At 35.7% G+C, this 19,511-nt stretch overlaps 2 protein-coding genes across 3 annotated transcripts in view; both read left to right on the forward strand.

Moving 5' to 3' along the window:
- Positions 1–19,511, forward strand: part of LOC115225268 (adhesion G-protein coupled receptor G6-like) — a 1,160,637-nt gene that overhangs the window by 557,217 nt on the left and 583,909 nt on the right. The window lies entirely within an intron of this gene.
- Positions 1–19,511, forward strand: part of LOC115225319 (serine/threonine-protein phosphatase 6 regulatory ankyrin repeat subunit B-like) — a 48,774-nt gene that overhangs the window by 25,442 nt on the left and 3,821 nt on the right. Inside the window, exons 7-12 of one of the 2 annotated variants that reach the window (XM_029796266.2) lie at positions 1,599–1,808; positions 3,463–3,638; positions 5,173–5,312; positions 8,151–8,228; positions 13,921–13,971; positions 16,353–16,403. In XM_029796266.2, coding sequence (XP_029652126.1) covers positions 1,599–1,808; positions 3,463–3,638; positions 5,173–5,312; positions 8,151–8,228; positions 13,921–13,971; positions 16,353–16,403 — 706 coding nt within the window. Of the gene's footprint in view, positions 1–1,598; positions 1,809–3,462; positions 3,639–5,172; positions 5,313–8,150; positions 8,229–13,920; positions 13,972–16,352; positions 16,404–19,178; positions 19,233–19,511 lie in introns of both variants that reach the window. The other variant, XM_029796269.2, reaches the window with a different exon arrangement.

Here is a 19,511-nt window from a genome sequence, read left to right on the forward strand (position 1 = left end):
AGCTCACCATTGAAGCGTTTCTACATATTCACTGAAACCACGGGTCTCCCATTAATATGAAAGAATTTGACCTTGGATACTCCAGTAATAACATCCTCACGTCATCCAACGAACTATACACCCATATGCTGCTGGAAAAGCTATTGGACGTGATTAGGCGTATGAGGTGAAGGGCTTTTCTACCCTCCATATTTGGAAGAGGTCTCAGGCCAACAGGATTTGGGGTCTAATGATACGCCATGAAGATAAATCCTTTTTGGACCGGAAACCAAGGGTAATCCCGGAAACCGGCCTTCCCCGGTTTTAAAATATACACTGCTCTACATCTTAGAGTCTGCTTCTTCTCCGGATTTATCTTTTCTACAAACAAAACATATATATACGTAGGTATGTCATTATTCAGTTTATTTCCAGATATTCTATTTTTCACTTTATGTCAACATCCGCTGGACAGCTAATTCCCTCAACTGTGAACAGTTTCTCTATGTATGTATGTATGTATGTATGTATGTATGTATGTATGTATGTAGTATGTATGTATGTATGTATGTATGTATGTATGTATGTATGTATGTGTGTGTGTGTATGTATGTACGTATGTATGTACGTATGTACGTTTGTCTGTCTGTCTGTCTGCACACACACACACACACACGTTGTGATATAATTGTCACTTAGTCTAACTCAGAAATTTCACGGTTTTCTTAGTTTTATTACAAATGGGGGATTGGGAAATGGAGTATTGACCCATTTTGCATCGCACCCTTCTGGGTTGGATACTGTATAATTGGATGTGTTGCATCCTCCGGTGCAGATGCATCTCATCTGGTGTCTTGTTTTACAGAAGAAACCTCAGTAAATATTCTCGGTTTTGTTTGGCATGTTGTTGCCAGGAGGTTGTTGGCTATAATGCAAGAACCTACTGACAATAACGACATACCAAGCGACACCGAGAACTCTCCCACCCGCAAGGAATCGATGCAACATGGGTCAAACCATACGTTGTGATGAATAAAATTTCTTGTGAACTTCATTTTACATATTCCTCATTCAACATATATATTTATATATCCAACAGTAATGTATATAAATCTCTCTCTCTCTCTCTCTCTCTCTCTCTCTCTCTATATATATATATATATATATATATATATATATATATATTTGAGTGTGTCTGTGTGTGTGTGTGTGTGCACGCGCATTAATTTCATGGTGGTGGACACTAACCACCTCAACAGTTTTATGAACCTCTTATTAATTATAGCAACATCAGAAGTATACTTTAGAAATTTTAATTCTTCTTTACTAGTCTTGATCTGTTAATTATTTGTTCACTCGTGTTCAGCTCCCCTAAAACTTACTATAGTTAGGAATAAAGGTAGATTAAGCTGAAACAATCTATTTAGGACATCTTTATCCTGTCTAGAACACATTCTCATAGCAACATCTATAGGATCTTACGAAGGTTGATTTTGCGGACAAACATCAAATGTACATGATCAGTTTGATCAAGTATACAGTAGAAGACAATAATGACACATTGATATCCATTCAGATTTTCATGTAAATTTTTATTTTCTATTTTTACTTCCACATAGCGTTCAGTTCAGTTGGATATTCAGAACAAAAAGAAAAGGACACCATTGCTTGAAGCCATTTCCCAGGGTCACCTCGGAATGACACACAAGCTAATAGCCATAGGTGCAAACATAAATGCTGTTGATGGTGATGGTAACAGCTGTTTGCACCTTGCCGTGAAAACAGAAGTGTTTAATTCCGAGGATGCACCCATGGATTTACTAAACGAAGTAAGTTTTTAAATTGTTTGTGTGTGTATATATATATATATATATATATATATATATATATGTGTGTGTGTGTGTGTGTGTGTGTATGTGTGTGTATGTGAATTTGTGTATTTGTGGGTCTTTGTGTGAGTGTGAGAGAGAGACAGACAGTCAGACAAGCTTTGCGTGTCACGTATCAATTCTCCCCTATCAACCCCATCCTCCATTACCATTCTGTGATCCAGTCTCCCCTTATGATCCAAGTGATATTATGTAACGAACAATATTCCATCTCCTTTCACTCTCAAAGATGTCTTCTCACCACGGTCGAGAGGTGACCCATCTCGGTTGTTGGCCATATAAACTCAGCCATCACAATGTGACGGAGAATTGGCCTATTTAATAGAGGAGATATTATTCTCAATTAACAATGATGCAGGATAGAAGAGATGTCTGAGCTTTATAGTGCTGGTGCCATGGTAAATACAGCCAGTCCATTCTATGAAGTATTCTGAGTGAAACTGCTCTCTATCCTACTTCTTGCACACGACATGAATCCACTGACTTCTTGTGGACATGTCATAAGAATGTTCAATGTTAGGACACTAGAGAATGAATACAATAAAGCATGGTCCTTAGTGAGTTTTCCTGTATTTAAGTTCCGTATGTACACTTAGGCACACACACACACACACACTCACACACACACACACACTAACACACACACACTCACACAGACAAACATACACAAGTAACGATTTTGAGTTTGAGAATATACCTTATATCTTGTAAAATGCTATTTAAAGCCCGTTTACTGTATTCGGCTATCTGATGTCATCAACAATATAGACTTCAATACTACTGGACTTTTTGCTGTCATCTCATAAATGAAGCGGTTTTTTATAATTCTTATATTTTTCAAAATTAAGATAAACAAATAACTTTTTTCTGTTAATCTAAAACATATTCTCCTCCATTTTCTACAATGCTCTTCCATCTATCTGGTAGACTTGCAAGTCACCTCTTCCAAAATTCACTTGACCGTGATTAAAAATACTCCTCCATTACTTTTTCTGACTTGACACTAATTCCTGCTTCCTTTACTTTACCGTCATCATTCAAAGATGCTTCTTGCTTAATTATGGAAACATTATTGATATGTTTGGTTATGTCTGTGTGGTATTGACTTTGTTATGTTATAGGTGTTTTTGTTTCTGATATAACTTATGTTCTTTCTTCTCATGTTGTGTTATATTTATATATACAATACCCTTTCTTATGGCCACACGGTCGCCTTTATCAAGCCAATTATATAGATAGGTTTTTGTTGGTTTGTTCTTCCTATATTTGATTTTTCTATTGAATATATTGTGATATTTGTGATTGACAAGTAAATATTTATTCATTAATTATCAATAAGTTTGATGTTAATCAATACGGTTTGTCCTGCTCAATGTAATGACAACATATTTAGAGGGTGTCTCAGTGTTGAAAATAAAGTAAAAACATGAAAATGGGAAATGGACTCAATTAAAGATTATATAGCAAATCAATATTTTGTAATTGCTTTAATTGGTGGATAAACAACCTATGAGCAAATTTAGATTAACTTTTGTTGTAATGAAGGACATTTGTTATGAATATTTGTCATCATTTTATATTTCATCATTTGTAGTGCTGCACCGCCCTCACCCTGAAAAATGAGGAAATGCTCTCTGGTATAGTGGTTGCGAGATATCTCGCAAGCCAGGGAGCTGACTTTCACCATAAAAACAACAAAAATAACACACCATTAGACCTCATTAAGGACCCAAATTTGAGAGAAAAATTAGAAACATTTTTACCACCACAGTAAGTATTTCCTAGCAATGAAAAAGATAAACCAGTACATTTCCAATTTTGTATATAATCATATTTATGTTTATTTCGCTTTAATTCTACCAATGCATTATACTGTCGCTAGTGTCTTTGTCAAAGGCAACACGAAAAAACAATATGCAGTTGTTAGGAGATCAAAGAAAGAACATGATTTTGATTACATTCACATGATTCGTAGTGTTGACAGTTATACTTCACTGTCCATCATCACCTACCTCACTTCGTTCCCTATTTTAAAGATTTGTGATCAATAGGAAAATATAGATCTAAATAATGAATTGAATGAATTCCATCTTGAAACTGTTACTTAGAATTAAGTGGAGTTTATCTGTCTACCAACGTCTGTTTCTCACTCTTCTATGTCCGAATCAGTCAATATTAAGAATGATTTCGTAGAAAAATAACCTACAAACACACACCAACAGTGTATATATTATATTTCTGCAGATACTGATGGAACATCGCCACATATCTTCATAGAAAAAAAACTGCCAGGAAACGTAAATAATTCAAGTAACACATATACCATTACTAGGTGTTTTAGTCACCTTTGACTCCCGTATTTTATAAGATTTGGCAATGTCTTTGCCATACATCTCTCTATATTAGCTACTTAAGAAGCAGACACATTTCCCCCTCAGTGAATATACAAAACTTTCTTTGTCTGTTGAAATTCAGTTATTGTTTATAGATATTGATTTTTGAACTGTATAAATATTGTTCTGTTTTATTCAATTGACAATCTTCAGAAGATTTTATTTGTTTTTACAAATAATCGCTTATGTAAATGTTATAATAATAATAATAATAATAATATAATAATAATAATAATAATAATAATAATAATAATAATATAATAATAATAATAATAATAATAATAATAATAATAATATGTCTACAGAGCGCAGCTGATATTATTGGAAAGGGGCAAAATAGACGACAGCAAACTAAAACTACATGCACGATACATATAATAAAGCCTCCCAAAATCATGGTGGAAAATATCTCATCAGCATTGCCTAAATGATGTTGGCATCAGCTTTAGGATATACCCAAGTCCTGGGCCCATTATTATCTGCCCACAACATAAATCAAACTCGTAACAACAATACGGCAAAATTATTTCACCTCAAGTGGCCCCGCTCCATTTAGCATTACACCAAAATACATTAAAGCAGAAAAAGACCCCCATAAAGTTCAAGAGGTATTTGGAAAAATCCTTCAAGAAATCCCGGATAAAAATCCAACACCAGGATATGTCCCCGTAAACAGCAACTCTCACCTCGAGTGGGTCATGTGTGTGTATGTATGTATGTGTATGTGTGTGTGAGCATGCCATTTAACTACACAAAAATCTGTATCTATGTAATTGTTTAAAGAAGAGTTTCTGCTCTACTCTTGGTAGTTACTGATGTATCTTATAATATTCTCTATTCCGAACATGTAAATAATATAATATTTGTTATAAATGAATATTATTGATTGGATATTTCTGTTTTGTCCACAGATGTTTGTGGTGCAGAAATAAAGCGGCCACAACAAAGGTCCATCCATGTGGACACCTTGTAATATGTAAGGGATGTTCAAACGTTCCCCTTCAACAATGCCTGAAGTGTTTAAAACCTGTAATAAGCAGAGGTCGAGTTGGTAAGAATATTCTTTGCTGATCTGTCTGTTTGTCCTGCTTGTCCCATTGCCCTTGTTGTGTAGAATAATATACTTCATGTTGTTAAGGTGTTCCTAGTGTCTGTTCTCTGTAATAGTATATCTCTCACACTATATCCACTAAATATTGACCTTATCCAAGTAGGAAACATGTCACACTTCAAGAGGGTTGTAGTCTGCAACATAAAAATAATGGAGGATTCTGCATGATAATTAGTGAGTAACTGAAGTATCAATAAATCTCCATCAACTCTATAATTAATTATGAGTTATTAGAAGATAATTAAATACAACAGTACTTACAAGGACATCATTGTAATCTTTGGTAAAGTATTAAAATTAGTAGAATATTTTAAAGGAGTAAAAGTATGTGTCACCAGTGTTTGAGACTTCAACACACAACTCCATGTTGCTATGTTGGTCTTTGGGTGATATCAAGGCTAACAGAGACCCAGTTTTGTTCATCTCTCAAATTTTTGTTTTGGTTCTGACTTGAGTGTCACGTTCTAACCAGATCATGAAACCTTCAAATATATCCTGAATGAGATGGCATTCTGGTGAACTGTGAAGTTAAAATTAGGGATTATCAGCAACAATGTTTAACAAAGAGATTAGGTGTATGTTTCACCTTCTTGAAGTGGTTGTGACATGTTTTTGTTGTTATATCTTTGATGAATAAATTTGTTGACACTGGAATCAAACAGGTTGTCAGTGAAGATTAGAGTTTTGAGAATACATTTAGGGTTATAGATATAAGCAAGGAAACCAAAACCTACAGATTAACTGTTATTAAGTGATAATTAAGTGACATAATTACAGCATTGTTAGATTATGTAGGATATCTTAACAGAGAGAGGAAATTTACAAAGATCAACTAGAGTTCGTTTTGGAGCTAAATATTGGCTATTACATGGGTCCACTGTTGAAAGTATAAAAATATTGACCAAAACAATTATGATCGCTGGTTGGCCATTGATGATATGAATGTTTCTCATTAATAAAATATAGATTATTAATAAATATAAAGAAATTGTGCTATAAATAAATATAAAACTTGGAGACACATATTTCAGAGAGTCCAAAGTTTGAAGAGAAGGGAGTGCAGACTGTGGCAGAGACAGTTGATGAGTTTAAAATAAGAGTACTTAATTAATTTCTAGAGATTTTATCTTCACCTGAACTATTTTGCGTATTAGAATGGTGGAGAACAAATCCCATTTCTAATTTCCATTTGAAAGGTTAGCTCTAAAGTAATTGTATTAAAAATATGAAATTTCCTAAAGTCATGGTTAACATGTTTGGTAAAATGGCTAAATTAAAAGCCACAATAGAGTTAATATTGTCTTCTGAAAGAGCGAACTATGATTTATTTTTTTTTTAGCTGTAAACTCGTGAGTTAATAAGATAGTTGTTTGTTTTTCTACTAAGATCTTTCGTAAGTTTTCTGATAGGTTATTCTTGATGTTGTTATGTAGCCAGATGTCTGTCGTACTATGTTGTATTTTCTGGGGTTGTGTACTCTGAATGTCTCTGGTTAGAATACATTTTGTTGTTGCAAATTAGAAAATTATAATTAAATATTAACTCTTTATAAGAATATTCATCATGAACTTAATTTTTATTTTATTAAATGTTAAATTAAATATTGAACCGTGAACATCTATTTTTATTTAAACAAAATATTGGTGTTTATACAAAATATACAAACAGAAATTGAATATAACATGAAAACACAAATCCCTGTTTGTAACTATATATAATATACACTTATTACATTGTTTGAACAACATTTACTATCCATATAGTCATTCTTTTTCGCACACTTGTTAGATTTTAGATGATATTAATGCTAAAACAGGCACAGTTTTCTGAGTGTTTCACCCTTTGGTCTTGATTGTCGCATTCAAATTATTTAATGAAATATAGTCATTGTTATTTGACCAGGAAAGGAATTAGTCATTAGTATTTTGCACTGGACTTGGTTATATCTTTCTTCGTTTGCTCATGAAACTACCATAATATTAGCTGTACTAAGACACAATCATATTCATTGTAATGTAGGTTATACGTTCTTTACCCAGATTATATACAATCTATATTGATATCTAGTATTGCACCGTCAAGCAAAGTGCCATTGTATCACATATATACCCAATTATCATGATAATTAATAAGCTATAATTCATTAACTCTTTTACATTTGTATGTATGAAATGTAAACTTATTTTGTCATAGGAACATCGTGTACCCTCACCTTACATTTTATATCTTGTTAGGGATCATGTTGGGTTGGGGAAGGGCGTATGGAATTTGGCTTGTGGAGATGTTTTTTAGGGGAAAGATTTTGTGCGGGGTGATGGGTATGCATATAAATGACGTCTTTATGGGCTCAGTTTCACTTAACTAGAGAGGAATGTTGATTAGTGAATTCTAGAGATGAGAGGACTGTGCCATGCCATAGATTTGGCAGTTATAAGAAAAGAAAGACAAAGCTAAGAGAAAACTGTCAAGTGTTAATTAAATGAGATAATTGCAACATTGTTAGAATATTTAATGTGTTTTTAGAGAGAGAGAGGAGAGAGAAAGAAAGCTAGGCAGAGGGGGGATTTAGGAATGTTAGTCTGTTTTATTGTGGACATACTGGGCTATTACATGGGACCACTGTAGAAAGTACAGAAATATTGACCAAAACCATAATGGTCAACAGTTGACCGGTAATGACAGGAATTGAATGTCTCACAATAACAAGATATAGTTTAATAAAAATAAAGATGAAGAAAGTTTATTTTTAAATGTACAACTTGGAAATATTTATTTCAGAGGCTCCAAAGTTTGAGGACAGGTGTGTACAAACGGAGGCTACATGTCAGGAATTAGGGGCTGCATCTCAGGCAATTGGTGAGTATAAAATAATAGTTCCCAATTGATTTCTGTAAGGTTTTCTTCCCCCGAGTATATTGCGCTTGAAAGAATAACTGAAAACAGCTTCCATTCCTATTTTCCAATTGAACGATTATCTGTATAATAATTGAATTAAAGCTATCGATTTGTTGAGAGTTTATGAAATTCCCATTGAGGTTAATGCTGTTGGTAATAATGTTCAAATTAGAAGACACAATAGAGTTAATATTGTCATTTGGTCACGGAACTCATCATCATCATCATCATCATCATCATCATCCTCGTTTAACGTCCGTTTCTTATGGTGGCATGGATTGGACGATTTCACTGGCAAAGCAGTAGGCTGCGCCAGGCTCCAATGTGATCTGGCAAGGTTTCCACATATGTATGCCATTCCTAACGCCAACCACCCCGAGAGTGTGGTGGGTGCTTTTTACGTGCCACCGACACAGGAGCCAGTTGAGGTTGGGGCTGGCATTGACCACGTTCGGATGGTGTTTTTTACGTGCCACCGGTACAGGGAACCAGTCAGGCGGAACTGGCAACAAACCACTGAATAACATTGTTATAAATTAAAAGGATTAAAAATCAAATCTCTAAGAGTATAAGTATAATGATCATTAACGTTGATTAAATATTAAATTTAGTATTGAACTGTGAACATCTGTTTACATTTAAACAATATATTGGTGTTGATATAAAATATAAAGATAGGAATTAAATATGAGTTCCCTGTGTGACTTGATCTCACAAATCCTTGTTTGTAACTATATATAATATACACTTATTACATTGTTTGAACAACATTTACCATCCATAAAATCATTCTTTTTCTCACATTTATTAGATTTTAGATGTTATTAACGCTGAAAGAGGCACAGTTTTCCGAGTGTTTCTCCCTATGTTTATAGTTCTGACTTGATTGTTGCATTCATATTAGACTACTCCCACATCTGTTGTCCTTTGTCAGGTTTAACGTCTTGTTCTCTTCTACTTGGATTTCCTGGCACTTCTTTATCTAACTTTTATCTTCCATAATCCTCCCATATCTCTACATCTCCTCTCTTGTGCACTAAATCTTCTAAACTCTAGTTTGCTTCCAGCTCATCTCTGCTCCGGGGCTTCAGCACATTAATATTACACTTCTTGTGAAGTATGCTCACTTTATTTCTTAACAGTTTTCATACATCCTCAATATTCTGTGAAACATTCCACTTTACAAATACACCTCAAGGTTCACCAAGGATCAGTCCTCAGCCCCCTTCTGTTCATTATAGTCCTCCAGACAATAAAAGAGGAATTCAAGACACTCTGCCCCTAGAAGCTTCTCTATGCTGATGACCTTGCTCTGATAGACAAGTGACTGCCAGAACTAGAAACAAAGTTTAGCATCTGAAAGCAAGGTCTAGAATCAAAGTGCCGTAGGGTTAACCTAGTCAAAACCAAAGTCCTAGTTAGTCGGAAGGCTGTCAAATCACAACCCATTTCAGATAGATAGCCCTCCTCTATCAGTTGAAAAGGAGAGGATAGAAACTCCACACGATGTACCCGGAGGAAGCTATGGACACATACAAGGTGCCGCAATATCAAAGAAAGTTAACCAGGAAAATAGTTTTTGTGTGTGGCAGATGCTCTGGGGCAATAAACGCTGTAGATGTACAGAAAACAGATTCCATCACATGCCAGGGAACGAAACTAGAATTAGTTAATAGCTTCTGCTACCTAGGTGATCAATTCTTTAGTGAGTGTGATTGCTCTGCCAGTGTAGAAACTAGAGTAAGAATAGCCTGGGCAAAGTTCAGGGAGCTCCTACCTCTGCCGGCAACTAGAAGTCTATCACTCAGGGTGAAAGATAGACTGCATGATGCATGTGTGCGAACAGCCATGTTACAAGGCAGGGAAACATGGGCTGCGGATTCTCAGAACATGCGCAGGCTTGAAAGAAATGAAGCTAGTATGATCCGCTGGATGTGTAGTGTCAATGTGCAATCACGACAAAGTTGGGCATAAGAAGCATCAAATGTGGTATGCAAGTGAGGCGACTGTGCTGGTATGGTCATGTGTTACATATGAATGAAGATAGCTGTGTGATGAAGTGCCACTCCCTCACTGTAGAAAGAACCTGTAGAAGAGGTAGACCCAGGAAGACATGGGATGAGATGATGAAGTATGACCTTCAAACATTGGCCACACAATGGCAATAACAGGATACCGGGATCTTGGGAGATACGCTGTGATTGAGAAAATCCAGCAACTAAAGTGAGATTTCAGCCACGCCACGCAGCCCTTTTACGAATACTCCTTATGCGTCGTTCGATATGATATGCTTGAGAAGACCTGTTGAGTCAAAACCAATATCGTAGCTGTGGTCGGTTCCCCCTGACTGGCTCCCGTGCCGATGGCACGTAAAAAGCACCAACCGATCCTGACCGATGCCAGTACCCCTTGCTTGGCCCCTGTGCTGTTGACACGTAAAAAGCACCCGCCACACTCTCAGAGTGGCTGGTGTTAGGAAGGGCATATAGCTGTAGAAATTCTACCAGACCAGATTGGAGCCTGGTGCAGGCTTCTGGTTTCCTAGACCCCAGTCGAACCGTCCAACCCACGCCATATTATTGGGCATATTATATGATCATCGGCGATGATGATGATCATATAATATGCCCTTCATATGGGAACAGAATCTCTTATGTAGACATAACAGCTCCCTGTACATTTTGTTGCCTCAACTTCTAAGTTTTCAGAATAGTCTCCTTCACTTCTAATTATGTCTGTTATGTAACAGAAACTATCAACTACGTCTTTCTTGTGTTGTTATTACTACTAACTGTTCTTGTATACCTACTATTTACAAGGCCCTCCCTTCTTCCAGCTTCCCTCTGATACCACTGCCCCTATTGTGTGCGTTGAGTACACTATATAGGATTTACCTCCACCTCCTTTTTCCCTGCATATCAAGTATGATAACTTTCAGTTGATGTAGATGTTTGTGGATAAAGCGATTCCTTCAAGACTTAAGTGTTGTAGACATATGGTATATATGATGGTAAGTCCTGCTTCTTTTTCTGCTAAAGTTCTTTTCATTGTAAGGGTCACCTTTAGCACTCTCCTTTATTGGAATTTCTCTAAATCATGGCCTTGATCCTGTGAAAGTAATCCTTGTTATGATTCATGAAACCAGAAAGATTAAGCTGCTGTCTTCTATAATATGTAATGTGAACTAAGCAGTATTATATTTTTTGTGTAATTGAAATCATTCTGTTATCGTGTCTATTTGTATTTTAATTATTCCAGGTGTTAATTAATATTACTGGTCTTGTTTGACATTTCAATCCCTACTTTTTACATACTTCTAAATGTTGATACATTTTAATTATTAATTAAATATGGGAGTAAAGACATCACTGATGGCAATTTCAGGCATTGAGTATAGGACGTTATCAAATAGCTGAAATCTTGTTCCTCTGGAATAAGGTTGCTCGACAGGGTATGTAGCTTGGAGATTCATGCATACACTCCTTCATTATTTGTAATGAATTAGATACCCCCTAGTGGATTCACCCGCACACTTTTGGTATGTATGCGCAATAGTCCTCTAAATCCAAAATATTGACACCCATTAATACAGAAATGTACGGTAAGCATTTTGCATTCAGTTTTACTCCGTATTTTGGCGACATTGAATGTAAATTTCGAAGAGGCACCAATGTGCATTATTAACCTTTGTGCCAGGAAGTTGGGCACTGAAATAATTTACTGAAAACTTTGATTTAAGTGATCATATGGTGCGGAAATCACAGCAACTGAGCAAAGAAGAGGCTATTTTTCGATCATCCTGACCCAAAGAAAGGTACGTCCCGGGATGTCAGAATCGGAGGAATATTCACGTGTTTGTCCAGTTAAAAAGGAAATTGTTACTGTAATTGAGAACGGATTAAAATCCCACCGACTAAAATAGCCATTGCTTGTGAATCTTCAGAAGTTTTGTGTGGAATACAAGGAAAACGCTGACTATAATAAGATAGATTTTTGAAAGTTTTATGAATTGCAACTGAAATGAACGGACAATACAATTGTATGAGTCGGAGGAATATTCGCTTCTTTGTGACTTGCAACCAAAATGCTGTGTTCCAGTTACTACCTCAGGCATGCATTCAGTATGTGTCTGTGAGAATCACCAACATGCAAAACGTATCACCGCTGCCATTCCTGGTAGTCACGACTACAGAGACTTGCTTGGCAAAATGGTCTCTTCCGTGAGCAATCGAGATTGTATGTTGCTCCTATGTGAGTCCTGTCCTTTTGAACAACGGTTTTTATTAGACATATTTTAATTACTCGGAGGTTTAGTAACGCACAAACAGTTGGCACACGTGGACTGGTCAGCTCCTTTATGAATAACTTCCTCAGTGAATGCCTTCATTCAAACCGCTGGAAGTGTGTTTGAATCTCTACAACAACATCATTTCATATCAGAGGCCCGATCTTATTTCGTTAATCATCAAAAAGATGACCTGACATCAAGTGAAGCAATCAATAGTATTGTTGGACTTTACAGAAAATTATAGCTTTGTAGTACACGACGCCCTGCAAGCGTTTCATCGGAACAAATCCCAGGCAAATATTAATCCATTCGCGATCTACTATAAGACTGGTTCAAACCCACAATGCACTTCAATCTGTGTCATATCTGATTGTTTGAAACATGACAACACCATAGTGCATGCTTTTATTACGAGGGTGATATCGCATATAAAGACAGAACTTCCATTCATAAACCATCTCTTGTACTTCAGTGACGGTGCAGCCGACCAATACAAGAACTAGAGACACCAAACAAATGTCTGTCATCATCAGAATGATCAAGGACTTGCAGCAGAGTGGCATTTTTCTACATGTCATGTGGAAAAAAGTCTACATGTAGCCACAGAAATACATTTTATCACGGATTCCAAGGTGTATAGCTGAGTATGTGCAAGCATTCCAGGAATAATATTCTTTTACGTCTGAATCGAAAACAATAGCACAGTGAAATTAATTGGCACACAATCCCATCACTGCTTCATTCTTTCTTCAAGATTTGATCTTCTAATGAAAAGAATATCAGCCGATAAGAATTTCACTCTTTTAGGTGAGGAGCAGGCAGCATCTGATTAATATATTTCAAAGTTACAGTCCTGAAAATATGTTGGATACACGTATGAAAATGTTTAACAAGGAGATCAAGTGAGCAGGTTTATACTACGTGAAGTGTCTGTCATGTGTTTATGGTAAGATCATTGATGACCAAACTGGTTGCCATCAGAATTAAGCAAAGATGAGAATAATGTTGGTTAGAGAAGGGCAGAAGTGAGGGCACAAGTTCACGTCATATGTTTAGTGCAGATATAAGAAAGGAAAGACAAACCTAATAAAAGATTGGTGTTATCAAGTGATAATTAAATGAAATAATGACAGAGATTTTAGATTATGACAAAATGTCTCAAGAGATAAAAGAAATTTTGGAAGGCATTCTAAATATTAAACGATTGCATGGTAATCCTGTTGAAACCCTAAACATTCTAACCAAAACCATTGTCTTCAACAGTTGATCATCGATCACAGTAATCGCTGATAATAAAATATAGATTGTTAATAAAGATAAAGAAATGTTTCTATAACGTTTGAAACTTGGAAATATTTATTTCAGAGAATCGAACATTCAAAGACAAGGAAACACAGACACAGGAAGAACCAGTTGGTGAGTATAAAATAACAGCTCTTAATTGATTTCTGTAAGGTTTATCTTCTGCTTATTTTGATATCAGAATGATAAAGAGCAGCTTCCATTCTTACCTTTCAATGGGAAGTTTTAGCAGTAAACTAATCATATTAAACATATCAATATTATTGACATTTCATAAAGTATCCAATCAGGTTAGCACAGTTGGTGAAAAGGATAAATTAGAAGCAAAATAGATTTCAGGTTCTCTTTTGGTGAGGTAATGACAAACTTTTTGTTTGTTTGTTATTTTAAAAATGTTTACTGACGAGTAAGTTATTGTTGTTATTTTAGCTGATGTCTCTCATAATCTGGCAGACTTACAATGAAACGGGTTCCAAATATGACCACCCTCATATTTTTCACTGATAATAAATCTATCATTGCATCCAGTAAACATTGTCTCTTTCCCTTTCTTCAAACTTCATAGACGCTGTATGATACAATACAATCAAATACATTCAAAGAGACATCGTACGGGTTGAAAGAAGAAAGGATAGTGAACACTTTAAGTTGCAGCTCCTTAAGAACCCTTCTTACGGTACTAACATTCCTGCTCATGTTTGGTTTGAAATGTCCAATGAAACCAGCAATCAAATATTTCAGCTTTGCGATTTCAGCAAGAAACAAGTATAAAGCTTAGTGAAGAAGGCAAGAACGGAGATTGCAACGGGAGGTGATTGTGTACCATAGAACGTGTAAAAAATGTTGTACCCAGTTGTTATAAGCATTAATTACTATTTAGGGAGTTGTGGGATAAAGATGGACTGATTAATGAATGGTACAAGACAAAAGGATTTTATTCTTCAAAGTAAGTTAATGCAGAACTAAGTGGCCAATTGAAGCCAATTTCAATCTTGAATGGCAAGATTTACATGGGTGTATTTGCTATGAAATCAGCTACATGTCAGCAAAATAATGGTTATATGACTGAAAATATCCAGAAGACTAGAGTCCGGAGAATTTCTGTGTGTGTAGAACTTGCATTTTAAATCTGGGATACCATATAAAAAGCAAAGAAGAATAAAAGAGATTCGGATGTAGTATGGCTTGATCTGGCTAAAGCTTATTTTTCTGTACCACACACATTGTTGATGGAAACAAGGAAATTCTTTCATAAATGAGAGGAGATTAAGGATCTGATGAGGAGATGCTATAACAGTTTCAAAATGTGCTTCATAGGATCAAATTTCACAAATTCTGGATCTGGAATAGCTCTAGGTTGTACAATATCAGTTGGTTGATGATCTTTATAGTTATGCTACTTAGATTAACAGAATGTCCAGTAGGAATTGCTCAACGGAAAGATATTCATGGCTGACATAACAATACTAACAAGAGACTAAAAGGATATGCAAATAGTTCTAGTTAGTAGACTCGATAGAGTAAGTACTTAGTCACGAATGTGGTTTCAAGCAAATAAGTAATGCAGTCTATAATTTGTGAATGGTCAGCTGGAGCAAGGGAAGTTACGAACGGCAGGAGTTAAAGATGGTGGTACGCTATCTTGTTGACTGATATATACTGGGGTAGTGAGACCATAGCAAAGCTGAAGATGGGTAAAAAACAACTGATAATTCAAAACTACTAAAAAAATACAAGATTTCATGTTTCCAGTTCGATTTTGTTTATATATTCTTCAGAATAAATTGTTAGTTCTCATTTTGGATATAACCCTTTTGTAATAATGTGTACATGAACAGTTATTTTTTTGTTAAGGATGTTTTGTACAAATGTACAGTGTTTCAGGATACCTGTTATCGCTTACCTCTCCACCTGTGTAGAACTAATCATTGCTCACCTGAAAAAGGTCGCTTATTAAGGTGAATGATTGACATGGAAATATTTTCAAATATTTCCTTAATCAGATGATATTCTGATGAAGTGTGATGTGGGCAGTTAAAATTATAGATAGCCAACAGTGACCTTTAAAACAGAGAGCGAGGTTATGTTTATCCTACCTGAAGCGATGTGTCATGGTTTTGTGGTCCGATTTCTGAGGACCAATTTGGTTGTCATGGAATCGGACAATCATGTCATAGATTTGGTAAAATATAAGAAAGAGATTAGCAGCGTTAACAAGTGATTATTAAATGAGATAAGTGCAATGCTGTTAGATTATGTAGGATATCGTAATAGAGAGAGGAGATTGGGGAAGGTCAGTCTATTTAGTAGTAGACCTATATATTGGGTTATTACACGGTCCCATGGTAGAGAGTATAAAAATGATGACCAAAGCCATATTACTCACCAGTTGGCCATTGATTACATGAATGTCTCACAATACTTAAATACAGAATTATTCCTAAAGATAAATAATTTTTACTATGAGGTATAAAACTTGGAAATGTTTATTTCAGTGCGTCCAAAGTTTGAAGACAGGGCATCCCATACAGAGGCTCAGCCATTTGGTAGGTATAAAATAACTGTATCTAATTGACGTCTATAAATTTTACCTCCACCTGGACTACATAATTTGTGTGAATGACTGAGAAGCGGTTCTATTGCTATATTTCATTCGAATGGTTAGCTACAAAGTAATTCTGTTCTACTACAAATGCAGGAATATCCAATAAATGGATTTTATGGAAATATAGAAACATAAGTCACAAGAGAAAGGTCTAACACGATCAGGAAAAATACAAGAGATAAAATATATATCCTGGAGCGGTTTTTCTCCCCTTAAGAATTACCGACTACCTTCCTTGGTTGAGGAACACATCTCACTTAAACATTCCAACTTTCCTAAGGTGGTATGCCCGTTCTAACTCCAGGCACTGGAATTAGAACGGACAATGGTCCTAAGTGCATTTGATTATGCTATAACCATTAGAAAAATTATCGTCTGCTCAACATCTTAAACCTATATTCTTACTTCACAAAGAAATATCAGACATGCTGAAAGAGGGAATTATGATAAATGGATTAGAGAAAATCTCCTTCAGTAACATTATGAGGTTATTAGACACTCTTTGCAGATGCCAAGTGAAGTAGTGTATACTTTACAGAAGATGAATTGGACAGGTATATACAGGAGCCCTACAATGACCCAGAGTAAGATCAGTAGTTCCCAGTGATGGACGGTTTCAAACACGGAATGAAACTAGGAATCAACAATGATTTCAGCAAGAATCACGCAGATAGTTGTATGAAGAAAACGAGAGCAAAAGGCATCAAACGAGGAGATGGACTACCATACAAAGTATACAAGTTTTATCCACAATTATATCACAATCTTTACCTATTAATTCGGGAGTTGTAGCAAAAAAGTGGATCGGTTGATGATTGGTTCAAGGCAGAAGGAGATTACTTACCAATGGAAACTAATGCAAAGCTGATCGATCACTTCAGAACAATTTCAATCTTTAAGTATAGATACTAAGATTTGCTTAGGTGTACTTGCTGAGAGACCAACTCTATATCTACAAAATATTGTCTATAGGACTTAACACAAAAACAACAAAATGGATTTGCACGTTGCATGATTTGATCTGGCTAATACTTCACGTTCTGTATCACAGAAATAATTGAGGAAGCAACAGAGTTATTTTATATATGGGAGAAGATAACAGATATGGTGAGGAGTTGCTATAGGAATCTCAAAAATGACATTTTACAAGAGTGTTTTACAAGAGAGTGGCTTCGTCTTGAAACTGGAATAGCTATACTTTGGATATCATTCATTTGGTTTGTGCTTGTTATGGGGATGTTACTTAGACCAGCAGATTGATCAGAAGAAAGGGCTCCATTGACATCACCGAACAAGGCATTAATTGATTACCTAAGAATACTAACAAGAGACCAAAAAGTTACGTAAATATTTCTGGATGGTATGGACGAACTAATTTCTTGGTCAAGAATCGGGTATAAAGCAAATAATTCATTCTGTCATTTGTTTAATGTTAGCAGGAGGGAGTAAATTTCAAAATAGCTGGGTATTCTTTGTGAAGGATTAAAAAGAAAGTTGTAAAATAATTTAGAGGATGGTACGCTAGTTTGTTGTCTGTGAAGAGTAGACGTATTGAGATCATGGCACAAACCAAGGAAGAGTTTGAAACGGAAGATAAACCAAAATATCTGGGCAAATAACAGATTTGTGGCTTGCTGTTTGATCTGTCTCCGTCTTTCTTATATATACTTGAGAATCATTTGTAATGTACCATTTCAGATATATTGATCATAATAATATGTCGATGGCAAGTTGTATATAGATAATGACATGTGATACAAGTGTATAGTTGTTTTTAGGACACTGGTTATTAATTTTCGGCTCTACTGTGTAGAATTTATCTTCTCTCATGCGGAAAGAAAACTGCTTCATTAAGGAAGACGTATGACATTCAAATGTCTTCAAATATTTCCTTAATCAAATGACATTCTGGTTAACTGCAGCATGAATGTTTAAGAAAGAGAGCAGGTGTATGATCCTACTTGAAGTGGGATATCATGTGTTTGCGGTTCGAGTTTTGTTGATGGACTTGGTTCATAACGGAATTAAGTGGATGAATAAAAGAATGCCAGAAAGCGATATCTAGATGTGAGGGAGAAAATGCCATCTCATCAATACTGTCACAGATATAAGAAAAGAAATGCTCAACTTAGAAATATACCATTCGCTCTGACTGCAACACCAAAGTTGAGCTGGTGACCAAAACTAAAGAAGTTGTCAAAGGTTTTTTTTCCGCTGTCATGAAGAGGAGCAGAGGTGTCAGGATTCTGGGACGTCTTGGGAGAGCGGTGGAAGCTGAGGGCGATTACTTGTATCTCCCACCCATATTTAGTCGAAAGGTTTTGACTTTCTCGAATACTTTCATTTTTAGATTGGATATTCTGCTTTGTTTTCCTTTTATGCAAACTGTCAAGTTTAAACCGAACACCTTAAATAAGAACGGTAAACGCAAAAAAGACAGTGTTTCAAGTGATAATTAAATAAGAAAATTGCAATATAGTGAGAATAGGTAGGATGTCTGAATAGAGAAACCAGGTTTAGGAAGGTTAGTCTATTTTTGTTGTCGACCTAAATTTGGCGCGTTTAATGGGATCACAGTAAAAAATATAGAAATGTTGGTGGTAAAAATAGGGGTCACCAGTTGATTATGGACGATAGGAATATCTCGCAACAATAAAATATAGATTACGAATGAAAACGAAACTTTAATGCCTGAAACCTGAACATATTTTCTCAGAGGCTCCAACGCGTGGGAAGTCAGAGCCTACATCCTCTACATCACAGCCAGTTGGTGAGTATAATATTACAGCATCATATTAAAGCTTCTGGGCCGAGGATTGCTTCAAATGGATAATACTTTGAGGGCTGTAAAAGTGTAATCGTGTAAAGCTAAGTGAATAAAATAATATTGCAAAATTCCAGTTTTTCTCAGGTACCTCCTCGAATACTTTTCAAATGTTTTCATAAATTATGTGTGAGACGGTGTACAGTGCTTTAAGACACATCATGCTTTTGCTCCCCCTGTGTAGACCTAACCATTACCAACCTGAACAAAATGACCTTATTATGG

The sequence above is a fragment of the Octopus sinensis genome, linkage group LG27 (genome assembly GCF_006345805.1).
Source record: "Octopus sinensis linkage group LG27, ASM634580v1, whole genome shotgun sequence".
Lineage (NCBI taxonomy): Eukaryota > Metazoa > Mollusca > Cephalopoda > Octopoda > Octopodidae > Octopus > Octopus sinensis.